This window comes from Amphiura filiformis, chromosome 20 (genome assembly GCF_039555335.1).
Source record: "Amphiura filiformis chromosome 20, Afil_fr2py, whole genome shotgun sequence".
NCBI lineage: Eukaryota > Metazoa > Echinodermata > Ophiuroidea > Amphilepidida > Amphiuridae > Amphiura > Amphiura filiformis.
Genome location: NC_092647.1, coordinates 9,686,446 through 9,701,892, shown reverse-complemented (window position 1 = coordinate 9,701,892; position 15,447 = coordinate 9,686,446). Strand labels below are relative to the sequence as shown.

General features: G+C 38.3%; 1 protein-coding gene across 1 annotated transcript in view; it reads right to left on the bottom strand.

The window, feature by feature from the left end:
• The window catches only part of LOC140143078 (macrophage mannose receptor 1-like), a 172,813-nt gene that overhangs the window by 36,803 nt on the left and 120,563 nt on the right, over positions 1-15,447 (bottom strand). Inside the window, exons 5-8 of the mRNA XM_072165128.1 lie at positions 15,334-15,392; positions 13,804-13,904; positions 3,564-3,833; positions 2,598-2,758 (exon numbers count right to left, since the gene is read on the bottom strand). Of these exons, the coding sequence (XP_072021229.1) occupies positions 2,598-2,758; positions 3,564-3,833; positions 13,804-13,904; positions 15,334-15,392 (591 nt within the window). The remainder of the gene's footprint in view (positions 1-2,597; positions 2,759-3,563; positions 3,834-13,803; positions 13,905-15,333; positions 15,393-15,447) is intronic.

Sequence of the window (15,447 nt, the reverse complement as noted above, 5' to 3'; positions counted from 1 at the left end):
AGTTGATGAACCTACTGGAAGCAATCAGGGTGGTGAGGGAGAAAAGAGGACTACTGTTGAAGACACACCATAATATGCAAGAGTAGGGAAGAGTTGATGAACCTACTGGAAGCAATCAGGGTGGTGAGGAAAAGAGAGGACTACTGCAAAAGACACACCATAATATGCAAGAGTAGAGAAGAGTTGATGAACCTACTGGAAGCAATCAGGGTGGTGAGGGAGAAGAGAGGACTACTGCTGAAGACACACCATAATATGCAAGAGTAGAGAAGAGTTGATGAACCTACTGGAAGCAATCAGGGTGGTGAGTGAGAAGAGAGGACTACTGCAGAAGACACACCATTATATGGAAGAGTAGGGAAGAGTTTATGAACCTACTGGAAGCAATCAGGGTGGTGAGTGAGAAGAGAGGACTACTGTTGAAGGCACACCATAATATGCAAGAGTAGGGAAGAGTTGATGAATCTACTGGAAGCAATCAGGGTGGTGAGGGAGAAGAGAGGACTACTGCTGAAGACACACCATAATATGCAAGAGTAGGGAAGAGTTGATGAACCTACTGGAAGCAATCAGGGTGGTGAGGGAGAAGAGAGGACTACTGCTGAAGACACACCATAATATGCAAGAGTAGGGAAGAGTTCATGAATCTACTGGAAGCAATCAGGGTGGTGAGTGAGAAGAGAGGACTACTGTTGAAGACACACCATAAAAAGCAAGAGTAGAGAAGAGTTGATGAACCTACTGGAAGCAATCAGGGTGGTGAGGGAGAAGAGAGGACTACTGCTGAAGACACACCATAATATGCAAGAGTAGGGAAGAGTTGATGAACCTACTGGAAGCAATCAGGGTGGTGAGGGAGAAGAGAGGACTACTGTTGAAGACACACCATAATATGCAAGAGTAGGGAAGAGTTGATGAATCTACTGGAAGCAATCAGGGTGGTGAGTGAGAAGAGAGGACTACTGTTGAAGACACACCATAATATGCAAGAGTAGAGAAGAGTTGATGAACCTACTGGAAGCAATCAGGGTGGTGAGGGAGAAGAGAGGACTACTGTTGAAGACACACCATAATATGCAAGAGTAGGGAAGAGTTGATGAATCTACTGGAAGCAATCAGGGTGGTGAGGGAGAAGAGAGGACTACTGTTGAAGACACACCATAATAGGCAAGAGTAGAGAAGAGTTGATGAACCTAGTGGAAGCAATCAGGGTGGTGAGGGAGAAGAGAGGACTACTGCTGAAGACACACCATAATATGCAAGAGTAGGGAAGAGTTGATGAACCTACTGGGAGCAATCAGGGTGGTGAGTGAAAAGAGAGGACTACTGCAGAAGACACACCATAATATGCAAGAGTAGAGAAGAGTTGATGAACCTACTGGAAGCAATCAGGGTGGTGAGGGAGAAGAGAGGACTACTGTTGAAGACACACCATAATAGGCAAGAGTAGGGAAGAGTTGATGAATCTACTGGAAGCAATCAGGGTGGTGAGGGAGAAGAGAGGACTACTGTTGAAGACACACCATAATAGGCAAGAGTAGAGAAGAGTTGATGAACCTACTGGAAGCAATCAGGGTGGTGAGGGAGAAGAGAGGACTACTGCTGAAGACACACCATAATATGCAAGAGTAGGGAAGAGTTGATGAATCTACTGGAAGCAATCAGGGTGGTGAGTGAGAAGAGGGGACTACTGTTGAAGACACACCATAATATGCAAGAGTAGGGAAGAGTTGATGAACCTACTGGAAGCAATCAGGGTGGTGAGTGAGAAGAGATGAGACTACTGTTGAAGACACACCATAATATGCAAGAGTAGGGAAGAGTTGATGAACCTACTGGAAGCAATCAGGGTGGTGAGAGAGAAGAGAGGACTACTGTTGAAGACACACCATAATATGCAAGAGTAGGGAAGAGTTGATGAATCTACTGGAAGCAATCAGGGTGGTGAGGGAGAAGAGAGGACTACTGTTGAAGACACACCATAATATGCAAGAGTAGAGAAGAGTTGATGAACCTACTGGAAGCAATCAGGGTGGTGAGGGAGAAGAGAGGACTACTGTTGAAGACACACCATAATATGCAAGAGTAGGGAAGAGTTGATGAACCTACATTGTACTGGAAGCAATCAGGGTGGTGAGGGAGAAGAGAGGAATACTGTTGAGGAAAAACAAAACAAAAACAAGATCACGGTAGTTGATGACAACAGTGATGACAAAGAGGAGAGCTTAACAATGGATGGAAATATAATTGAAGAAGTCCAGAGTTTCAAGATCCTTGGCTCCTTCATCAACAACATGTAGGCTGTGCATTTGCATAGACATTACAAATACATCTGTAGCTTTATTAAACTCTTGGGTTTGGTTCAACTGAAGAAAGGGTGGCTCCAACTAGTACAGCTGAGGTGTTATGGTAGTTGGGATTAAAGTGATTTGTTTTTGTTTGCCAGTTTTGTCTTTTTAAGTATAAGTTTGATTACATAATAAATTACCCAGTTGGTATAGTCTATAGCAGTTCCACCAATCCAATGAAATTTACTCTCAGCTCCCAGACCAGCTGTATCTATCTCTATTTTTTAATATGTACCCCTCATGACTTACCCCATCTGGTAGTAAAATATTACCATCAGGTTGACCCCAAGCCCAGTTGGTATAGTCCATAGTAGTTCCATCAACCCAATGAAATTTACTCTCAGCTCCCAAATCAGATAAGCCAATCCAAACATCACTGGTAGCAGATCTCATCAGGGCAGTCAGCTCAGCTAGAAATTGCAAGAACATAATATATCATGTTTGCAACCGGACTGAAAGCAAAGTCATTAAAGCTTTGACCTGCTCTTTCCAACATAATATTTCTAACAAAAATAAGAATACAAAACATGCCAAATGTATTCAAGAGTTGTAATAGTCCTAAACAGTGTATTTATGATTTTAAATGATGTTATGCCTTTGTGTTTATTTGAACAATTATTGTTAAATTGTACTTTACTTTTCATTAAAGATTCAGATTTTGTTAACAAACAGTGTGTTTTGTTGTGCATTCTGAAGTGAATTTTGGTAAAATATGTTTTTAGCCTTGAGTCATTTACGACTCGTAACAATTTATATTTGTATAAAATCAAATGTAAACTAGAATTATGCTGTTTGTAATTAAAGTGGCCCATAATAAATATATAGGTGATCATAAGCGATCATGCTACCAAGTAAGAAGTTAATTGGTTATAATTTGCGTGTAGGTAGCAGTGTATTAATGGAACTTCAGGCAAAATATGTTTTTGTTTAAGTTAATTGGTTATTGCGTGTAGATTGCAAACTAAATTAATGGAATTGCAGGCAAAATTATGCATATAAGGTCATTAAATTTTCAGAAATATGCAAATATGCTAGGTAAAAAGATGGCCTTTGGACAAAATGTATTGTGGAAAGATTGTATTTTTAGATTTAACCTGGAATAAGGAAAGCACACAATAGATTCACTTGGAAAAGCAGAGATAAGAGAAGGATCATCCTCATTGTTGTCTATATTATTGTCATTATCAAGAGTTATCATCTTCAATGGCAACTTACATTGTGTTCTTTGTGAGTGTATAACAGCCAGTATGCCACCAGATGTAAGTTGTGCACATTTATCACGAGCACCCTGCCATGTTTCTTTCTGCGCATCATTGATACCTTCTACATGGTAACACCTATCATCAAGTTTGATCCAATTGGTTGGGCAACCACCTTGTGGTGGCGCTGTTGGTAGGTGTGTGATTGGTTGGATATTGTCATAGTCTTTCTTACATACAAATGCCATGGGTATGCCACAATTCATGTCTCTCCATTTGCCTTTATCTGAAATTATTTTAAATATAACAAACAAGAACAAGAAAATTATGCAGTGTGCAAAATATGTCAACATCAGCTCGTACCACTACCGAAAAGTAGACCCACGTTAAGAGTGATGTAGTTGATCTGCCTGGTCAATATTTTGAGTGTTAAAGAAAGTAGACAAAGTATAGGACTTCATTAATAATTTATAATACTTCTGGCGAGATGTCACAAGACAATTCTCGAAATAAAATATATTGATATTAATCCGCAATGTTATAAGGCCCGTCGATTACGAGCTGATCAAACTATAGCCAGGGTAATTTTGTGGAAAAAACAGGGGTATATAAACTTGCAAATTTAGTACTCTTTGGGTATGGACAAAATAAGCGCTTTTGAAGTTATGAAATAAAATAGCCAATTAATTTACCCATGAAAACATGTCAAGTTATTTAAAAGTATTCATCTCTTGATAATGAAGGTATGGAAAAACAAGTAATACTGTAATATACCCAATGCAAAAAAGTATTCATCTCTTGATAATGAAGGTATGGAAAAACAAGTAATACTGTAATATACCCAATGCAAAAAAGTATTCATCTCTTGATAATGAAGGTATGGAAAAACAAGTAATACTGTAATATACCCAATGCAAAAAAGTATTCATCTCTTGATAATGAAGGTATGGAAAAACAAGTAATACTGTAATATACTCAATGCAAAAAAGTATTCATCTCTTGATAATGAAGGTATGGAAAAACAAGTAATACTGTAATATACTCAATGCAAAAAAGTATTCATCTCTTGATAATGAAGGTATGGAAAAACAAGTAATACTGTAATATACCCAATGCAAAAAAGTATTCATCTCTTGATAATGAAGGTATGGAAAAACAAGTAATACTGTAATATACCCAATGCAAAAAAGTATTCATCTCTTGATAATGAAGGTATGGAAAAACAAGTAATACTGTAATATACCCAATGCAAAAAAGTATTCATCTCTTGATAATGAAGGTATGGAAAAACAAGTAATACTGTAATATACCCAATGCAAAAAAGTATTCATCTCTTGATAATGAAGGTATGGAAAAACAAGTAATACTGTAATATACCCAATGCAAAAAAGTATTCATCTCTTGATAATGAAGGTATGGAAAAACAAGTAATACTGTAATATACTCAATGCAAAAAAGTATTCATCTCTTGATAATGAAGGTATGGAAAAACAAGTAATACTGTAATATACCCAATGCAAAAAAGTATTCATCTCTTGATAATGAAGGTATGGAAAAACAAGTAATACTGTAATATACCCAATGCAAAAAAGTATTCATCTCTTGATAATGAAGGTATGGAAAAACAAGTAATACTGTAATATACCCAATGCAAAAAGTATTCATCTCTTGATAATGAAGGTATGGAAAAACAAGTAATACTGTAATATACCCAATGCAAAAAAGTATTCATCTCTTGATAATGAAGGTATGGAAAATAAAGTTTAACGATGTGCAACAAGTTAAACTCAATTTAACCTGGCTGAGAAAGTTTAATCGATCCCATGTTGTGTTCTCTGGGTCAGAGGTCAATTGTTATGGCAGCGTGTTTGTTTACTTGACCGGACCAATGGGTATCGTCGCCTTTCGCGGGCTTGGGTGTGTTTCGTTGGTATTTTTCACTGTTGATTGGAAATCGGACATGACAACATCTAAATAATTTTCTTTGCGATCTGGATCCGCCAGTGATTGAGTGATATTCGGTAAGCTTAACTGCTTCCGTATCCAACCATCAATAGTCAACTCATTTTGAACTGCAATTGTTGTACACGTACACGACATAACAGTTTTGCGGTATAGATTATTGAACTGAAGGTGAAGCTGATAAATTATCAATCATGGGTCGGAATTCTAAGAAATCGAATAGACGACCAAGCTCTAATTTGCGTCAAGTAAATCGGGCGGCGGATAATAATATGGACAGAAATGCAGATCGCCAAACTAGATCACAGGCGCAAGCCATCAGGCGTCTGATGTCGACTGATAATAATGATAATAACAACGGGGAGAATGGTGGTTCTGTTTCAAGTTCCCAAGTTCAGAACCGTGGTCGAGGACGTGGTAGAGGGCGGGGAAGGGGCCGTGGTGGTCGTGGAAGTGCATCTAATGCTCCAGCTGCTCTAGGGCCCCACCGCCAGAAGTCATTGCAGAACTTGAACAACAAGAACAAAATAATGAACAAGTGCATGTACAGCCAGCAGCGGTACAGCAACCAAGACCAATGGGCCATGAACATGTACAACTCCATGAACATGTACAGGGACAGGTAGATGATGTACAACAGGTGCAACAACCAGCAGTGCATCGTGTGGTAGAGGGTCAACCGCCAGTAGTAGTTGGTCAACAACAAGATGCGCAGCAGTGGCAGTACCAAAACCAGGCCCAGGGAATGAATAACAGAATGGTGAGAATGCCTGGACCAAGAGGTGTAGCCGATCGGCTGTTAGAAGGTACATATGAAAATAATAGTAGTGTGATAAATGTAAATAATGCGTTGCCATTGCCAGTGATGATTAATGATGTTAGTATGAATACATGTACAGTACCAATGAGTATGAATAACAGGATGAATTTAAATAGTGCATGTACAGTTTCAATGGGTATGTCGTCAAACAATACCACAAATAGCATGAATAGCAATGCATTGAATATGATTGGGAATGGGAGATTGGATGATCAGGTCATAAATACAATGAGTAGCGGTACTGGGGTTGGTGCAACGAGCAATAATGCATCTAATATGCTTCAGATGAATTCTATTGGGAATCGTAATACAATGAATTCAAATGTCATGGAATTGGGTTCAGGGACCGGTCATATTAGAAATGTAAGTGGTGCAAGCTCAATCAATACGGGTGGAATCGGTAGTGCAAGGGTCATGAATATTCCGAGTACTACATGTATCATGTCAAGTCAAGCTGCCCCAAGTGCAAATATGCACGGGCAAAATAATAATACGAGTGTCTTCACAGGTTCAGTAGACCATATTCCTTGTACTCCTGTATTATCACCATATGTGACTATGAATGATATTAGCCAACATCAATTAGGTTTTTCCCCTCTGGTATCAGTGTGCAGCCCGTTGGGCATATCTGTACCTCAGAATATTAAAACAAAAATTGTCAATGGGGATTATGTAGATTTAGCGATGCTTTTGGAAAAATAAGTGACCCCAGCAAGCAATTTGAGGATGAACAGGGCATGGCACTGTCAGTCAACCAAAATGGGCAGATTATTTGGAAAAGCAATAAGGTAAAGAAGGTCATAACAAGTATACACTCGTGGACGTCTGTGTTTTTGGTATACAGCGCAGTGTTTTTGGAAGCGCACCCTAGACGGGTTCAGGAAATGCTAAAATACATGGATACGGTTAGAACTGCGGCATCCAGGTTTGGCGGCTTTGGGTGGCGATCGTATGATCAACACTTTCGCATGCGACAGCAAATGCAACCTACACGCTCATGGGCTATTATTGATGGGGAGCTTTGGGCATTATATGTTACATCACCAAGCTTCACTAGCCAGAGTTTAGAGAATAAGGGTTTCGTAGTTCGAGGGAAGCAAAGAGGGGGGTTTCGGCAGTCATTTCGATTCAGAGGACCATCTCGAGTCGGTTGGTCAGGAGGATTGTCAGGAAAACAAAAAATGCCCACAGACAAAGTGTGCTTTGACTTCAACAAGTTCGCTTGTGCTCGACCAGAATGCGTCTACAGCCACAGGTGCTCTGGCTGCAAAGAATACGGTCATGGGCTTTTCAATTGCAAAAAAGCAAAAAAGTAGTCAAAGTATGAAAGGTTGTAGCAAATCGCACAATGATATATGCTTATGTTGCAAATATCCTTCACCAATTAAGCTTGAAGCTTTAATGCCATATTTGAAATTATATCCCGATAGAAAAGCAGCATCAGTGTTGGGTGAGGGTTTTCAATTTGGATTTAAATTAGGCTTTAAAGGGCAGAGGTACTTGAAAGATGCTCCTAACTTAAAGTCGGTAGACTTGGAACCAGAAAAAGCTATGGAAAAGTTAATGAAAGAAGTTAGATTGAAACGTCTTGCAGGTCCTTTTTCAAGTTTGCCCATTTCTAATTTAATGGTATCTCCAATCGGCTTGGTGCCCAAATCTGAACCCGGGAAAGTAAGGTTAATTCACCATTTGTCGTACCGGAAGGTAAATCAATAAATGACAGGATTGACCCAGATGTGTGTGTAGTAAAATATGCAAATTTTGATGTGGCTGTTCAGTTGGTGTTAAGTACGGGGAAGGGCGCCCTCATGGCTAAGGCTGATATTGAATCTGCTTTTCGGCTGTTGCCTGTGCATCCTGAAGATTTTCAGTTGCTAGGGATGAAATTAAATAACCAGTTTTTTGTGGACAAGGCTTTGCCTATGGGCGCCTCATGTTCACCGGCCTTTTTCGAAACATTTTCCACATTCATTGAATGGGTGGTCAAAAAGGAATCGGGGTCAGATAAGGTCAGCCATTATGCAGATGACTTCATATTGGTTGGTTCGAATGACGTGGCAAGCAGGTCGTCATGCCAACGCCTTGTAAGTGTTTTCGAAGAGGTATGCGGAAAATTAGGCGTCCCCTTAGCAAAGGAAAAATCAGTAGGTCCGTCCTCAAAATTGACTTATTTGGGCTTAGAGATTGATGCAATAAAGCAAATTGTTTCGATACCTGAAGGTAAACTGTCAGACATTAAGAAAAAAGTACAGAATGCGCTAAAGATGACACAGATTTCTCTTCGAGAGTTGCAATCTGTAATAGGTTCGTTGTCATTTGTATGCAAGGCAGTTGCACCCGGTAGAGCCTTTTTACGGCGTCTAATTGACATCACATGTGGCATTAAAAAACCATGGTGCAAGTTGAGGTTAACTGCTGGTGCAAAGAGGGATTTAGAGATGTGGTTGCTCTTTTTGGAACATTTCAATGGAACAACGATTATCCCCGAACAAGCTTGGTTTATAGAAAGTGACTTACAATTATTTACAGACGCAAGCGGGGAGATCGGGTTTGGTGGATATTTTAGAGGCAAATGGTTTCAGGGCAGGTGGCCAAATGCAAAAATCAAAAAACGTTCTATAGCCTGGCTTGAGTTTTTCCCAATATTAGTGTCGGTAGTGTTATGGGAGAGCAGCTTATTGGGAAGAGGATTATTTTAAGATCAGATAATATGCCAGTAGTCAAGATCATTAACAAACAGTCCTCAAAGTGTCCTCAGATTATGAAACTGGTCAGATTTTTCATACTCCAGTGTCTAAAACTCAATTTAGCCTTTTGCGCAAGGCATATACCGGGCAAGGTTAATGATATTGCTGACGCTCTCTCTCGGTTTCAGATGTGCCGTTTCAGAACAGTAGCGCCGCAGGCAGAGTCGGTGGGCACACCGGTGCCAGACTTCCTTTGGACGCTCTAGTGAGTGAATCTCAGCGTCTCTTACGTGCTTCATTGGCTCCAGGAACATGGATAGTGTATAAAAGGAATATAGAAAAATTTATAGATTTTAGAAATTGTTTTCAGTTAGGGTCAGAGTGGCCAGTAAGTCAGGACCAAATAGTATCTTACATATCGTTTTTATCAATGGAGAAGTGTGCCCCATCATCTATTAATTCATGTATATCGGCCATTGCATTCGTGCACAAGATTAATGGGTGGTCTGATCCAACAGCTTCTTTCCTCATTAAAAAATTGAAGGAGGGGTGTAGAAGGTCCAATCCTAGGATAGATTGCAGACTGCCAATTAGCCCGACTATGTTAAAAAACATTATCGAGAAACTGACATCAACATGTAAATCGGAGTATGAGATAAAATTGTTCAAAGCTGCTTATTTATTAGCATATTTTGGTTTTTTAAGGGTTGGGGAATTTACATGTGCAAGCACGAATGGGGATACAACACGTATGATAGCAGCTGATGATGTTGCAATCAGAGGGTCAGATATGTTTGTCAAGATAAGAATGTCAAAAACTGATCAGAGGGGGGCTTCAATACAGCTCAAAATTGAAAGTTCATCACACAGAAATTTGTGTCCTGTAAGAGCAATGTTAGAATATTTGGAAGTAAAATCAAATGGCAGTGGTCCATTGTTCACTCATTTCAGTGGAAAACCTTTGACATCATTCCAGTTCACGCACATGTTGAAAGAGGGTGGGTCGTTATTAGGGCTATCTCCTTCCTCCTTTAGTTCACATAGTTTTAGGATCGGGGCAGCCACGGCAGCATCCATGAGTGGGTTTTCAGAGAGTATGATCAAAACAATGGGGCGATGGAAATCGTCAGCATTTCAACTCTACATAAGGCCGCAGCGCATGATAAATTTTAACTAATATGATTGAGGAATTTGTTACAGGTCCAACGCTTGTGATTTTCCAAGTGCCCACTTGGACATAATGATGAGTGACAAACTTATGTCAATGATATATTGTATTTAATGACATTATGACAATTATTAACAAATAAATTTATGTTAATTTCAGAAAAGTAGGTGTAAAGACGGTCATCATCTGAGATGGCAGGCTAAGAGTATGAGTTTGGTAATACAAAGTACATTGTAAATGTATACATGTTTAACTGGTAAAAATTTATATTTGGAATCTTTAGGTTCAGAGGAGAAAAAGTATTCAACGCCACCTTTCGGGTCATCACCAGCTAGGCTGTTGGTCATCGCTAGCAGAGGCAGATTGAATAATTCTTTGTTTTCTCTTAGTTTGGTATAGATGTTAATAATCAAGTGGTGTACCCACAGAAAACACGAATAGCTGCTTGCCGTTTTGTTCTGTTTTGTCCTCTGCAGGCTCTATGCGTACGTGGGTCATAGGCGATAGTATAGTGTTTCGGGCCGGTCAAAAGAATACGCAACTGCATGGCGGTGGACAGGTTAATTGGTTCGGCAAACCTGGGTCCAGATGCGAGGGACTAGTTGGTAAAGTGTTGTTCCAAATGAAAAGAAGGCCATTCCCTACAACTTTGATTGTCCACACCGGCACCAATGATATATTGTCTACCCCAACATGGCAAATACGAGAGCGAGTGCTACAGAACTTACAAGGTTTAAGAGAAGTGCTACCAAATACCAGGATAATTTGGTCGGATATTTTGGTTAGGTTGGGTTACATGAAGAAATAGTAAAGGGGCTGGAAAGAAATGTCAGAGAAACATCAACAAGTATGCACATGGGGTTATTAAGAAAGAATTGGGAGGAAACGCTCATATTGTAGTGCATTCCGGGAATTTTACTTCCTCTAGGCGTAATGAGCATGGCAGACCCATCTATATGTATGATTGTGTACACCCATCAGATTTTGGGCTCCTTGTTTTCAAGCAAACACTTTCGAATGCCCTAGTTCACTTCAATAATTCACCCCAGTCGATAGTTTATCCTCCAGGTGCGCTAGGGGAGGATTATTAAGTACTTGCATGTACATGTACATGTAATTTGACAACAAGGTGAACTAACAAGTTTTAGGGGGGAGGGGGGAGGGTTACGCAAGTTCCTTATAAATACAAGTAACTTGTGTGGGGTTTTGATTTATCTCTGATTTATTGATAATGATATATATGCACATATTATAAAATGTAACATTAATAATTAACAACTTATCCATTGTAACTTCAGGTCCCACGCCTGTTGAGTCTTGGGCTACGTCGTCTGGGAGCAGTTGACCTGTATTCACCCTTGTATAGTACCTTTATTTATTGTTAATGTTCCAGCCATGATTTTGTGTGTTAATGATCAAACAGGGGTTTTGGGTCCAACGCCTGGAATTTAAGCTCTGGGTGATGGCCACCTGCGGCAAGTTTTTGATCACGTGTTGTCGTATGGAAAAATTTATTGCGGCATGGCGTTGCGATAAAGTGGATAGTCGGTGCCCACTGGCATCTCAAAATTTCGATCTAATTTAAATTCTCTTTGCGACTCTGGCCATTGTGCGCTAGGGTTTTGGGTTGGGGCAATCACTCAATTTTGAGAATATCTTTTATAACACGGCTGAGTTCATAGAGTGCGGGTGAGGGTCTGATCAAAGTGAAATAAATTGGTTGTCGTGTTTGATTACCAACATGCAAGCAAAATGTTGCGTCCTGGTGCTTTTTAAGTTCTCTGTCCAAGGGTAATAAAGTTTAACGATGTGCAACAAGTTAAACTCAATTTAACCTGGCTGAGAAAGTTTAATCGATCCCATGTTGTGTTCTCTGGGTCAGAGGTCAATTGTTATGGCAGCGTGTTTGTTTACTTGACCGGACCAATGGGTATCGTCGCCTTTCGCGGGCTTGGGTGTGTTTCGTTGGTATTTTTCACTGTTGATTGGAAATCGGACATGACAACATCTAAATAATTTTCTTTCCCACCCGCCACTCCCTTTGCGGGCATGTAGGGGAAGCTATGTAAGAAAGTTAATTACATGTATGTGTAGCAGTAAATTAAGTATGTGTCAAATTTAGAAGTATAATTGTCCTTGAAAATAATTAGTTATGAAGGAGAGCTTTAATTGCTCATCATAAATGGAAAATGTGTGCATGTGAATTAAAATTGAATTCACCTTCCAGATTAACGCTGCACAAGAAAAATATTTTATATCTTCAAAGATGCACAGTACGTGAATATGTTTTCAACATATGTTTTAAATAAGTGCTTATTAATACCAAATTTTCATTAGTATTTTATAGGAAAATCACAGATCTGCAAAGATACACAGTATTTTAGTTCAAATATTCATTGATGGCAGTGGTGCATCAATATCAAAGCCTTACATGCAGGTACAGGTGCCATCAAAGTTATAATAGAGCATGTCTTCATGTATAAGCGACAGAATGCTTCGTACAAGCGACAAAAGATGGGGTTTTGATTTATCTCTGATTTATTGATAATGATATATATGCACATATTATAAAATGTAACATTAATAATTAACAACTTATCCATTGTAACTTCAGGTCCCACGCCTGTTGAGTCTTGGGCTACGTCGTCTGGGAGCAGTTGACCTGTATTCACCCTTGTATAGTACCTTTATTTATTGTTAATGTTCCAGCCATGATTTTGTGTGTTAATGATCAAACAGGGGTTTTGGGTCCAACGCCTGGAATTTAAGCCCTGGGTGATGGCCACCTGCGGCAAGTTTTTGATCACGTGTTGTCGTATGGAAAAATTTATTGCGGCATGGCGTTGCGATAAAGTGGATAGTCGGTGCCCACTGGCATCTCAAAATTTCGATCTAATTTAAATTCTCTTTGCGACTCTGGCCATTGTGCCGCTAGGGTTTTGGGTTGGGGCAATCACTCAATTTTGAGAATATCTTTTATAACACGGCTGAGTTCATAGAGTGCGGGTGAGGGTCTGATCAAAGTGAAATAAATTGGTTGTCGTGTTTGATTACCAACATGCAAGCAAAATGTTGCGTCCTGGTGCTTTTTAAGTTCTCTGTCCAAGGGTAAACAAGTAATACTGTAATATACCCAATGCAAAAAAGTATTCATCTCTTGATAATGAAGGTATGGAAAAACAAGTAATACTGTAATATACCCAATGCAAAAAAGTATTCATCTCTTGATAATGAAGGTATGGAAAAACAAGTAATACTGTAATATACCCAATGCAAAAAAGTATTCATCTCTTGATAATGAAGGTATGGAAAAACAAGTAATACTGTAATATACCCAATGCAAAAAAGTATTCATCTCTTGATAATGAAGGTATGGAAAAACAAGTAATACTGTAATATACCCAATGCAAAAAAGTTAACAAATAAACCCCAAGTTGTTTACCATTTTAATTTTATAAACAAAGTTATCATGATTCAGAATAAGCCTACTCAAGCTTAAAGAAGACCCATGTACCAATGCTAACAGAGACTAATAGTGTACAGTTTTGAGATGTAGCTTTCAGAATTACTCAAAAAAACACTGGTCCAAGATGCAAATAGAATAAATATGTAAACTTACTGAGATCTACATAATGTTCAGCACACTGTTCCATTCCATTGTTGTCATCAGGCTGTCCATTGGCCCAATTGGTATAATCTAAAACAGTTTCATCACTCCAACTAAAGAATAAAGGAAAAAAAGTCTACATTGAGGCAATTATAGGTTATAAGAGAAATGTACATACACATAATTACTAATTCTACATAGAGGCAATTATAGGTTATAAGACAAATGTACATACATGTAATTACTAATTCTACATAGAGGCAATTATAGGTTATAAGAGAAATGTACATACATGTAATTACTAATTCTACATAGAGGCAATTGAATATATGAATACAAAACCCTCCCAAGTCCATACTGTGGACAAACTGAGTTAAACATGGGAATTTGTTGCTATGCATAAGCCTGTCATATGTATGAAAAAACAACTCAAATTCATCCACTGTGTCTATTGAGCATATGAAAAATAGCATGTATGAAAGAACCACCCAAGGCCATGATTTGAGTCTTGTAACACATCGATTCAAATCCAGTATGTATAAAAGTCCGCTTGTAACACATTCATTGCTGGAGAGTGACTTTTGAAAAAAAAAATGGGTTTAATAGAGGAAAGTGTGTGGTTTATATTACAAGACAGAATGCTTATCAACATTATACATACCTGTGTGCTTTATTTTGTATTATCTTACTAGTGGTAATCTCATTCAAACATTATTTTCTTTGTATGATTCAAAAAACCACCCAAGTCCAAAATTTAAAATGAACCCCACGAATTTCCTGAAATGCTAATCGTCATACTTAATACAGTTTAACCCGCTCATTTGCATGTAAAACTTACCATATTGACCAGGTAAATATAACTGAAGGAATTAAAATGATACACAGGTTTTTCTATCAAAATCACTTCCCATGGACTTGGGTGGGTTTTGTATTCATGTATTCAATTATAAGTTATAAGACAAATGTACATACACATAATTACTAATTCTACATAGAGGCAATTATAGGTTATAAGAAAAATGTACATACATGTAATTACTATTTCTACATAGAGGCAATTATAGGTTATAAGACAAATGTACATACGCGTAATTACTAATTCTACATAGAGGCAATTATAGGTTATAAGACAAATGTACATACATGTAATTACTAATTCTACATAGAGGCAATTATAGGTTATAAGACTAATGTACATACATGTAATTACTAATTCTACATTGAGGCAATTATAGGTTATAAGACAAATGTACATACATGTAATTACTAATTCTACATAGAGGCAATTATAGGTTATAAGACAAATGTACATACATGTAATTACTAATTCTACATTGAGGCAATTATAGGTTATAAGACAAATGTACATACATGTAATTACTAATTCTACATAGAGGCAATTATAGGTTATAAGACAAATGTACATACATGTAATTACTAATTCTACATAGAGGCAATTATAGGTTATAAGACAAATGTACATACATGTAATTACTAATTCTACATAGAGGCAATTATAGGTTATAAGACAAATGTACATACATGTAATTACCACCAGATCCACTTTCTCTCAAACCAATCCAATATTCAGTGACCAAAAAATGTGAAGCTGCAATATTAAATAGAAATGATTAGAATTAGTATACTTATAAAGAA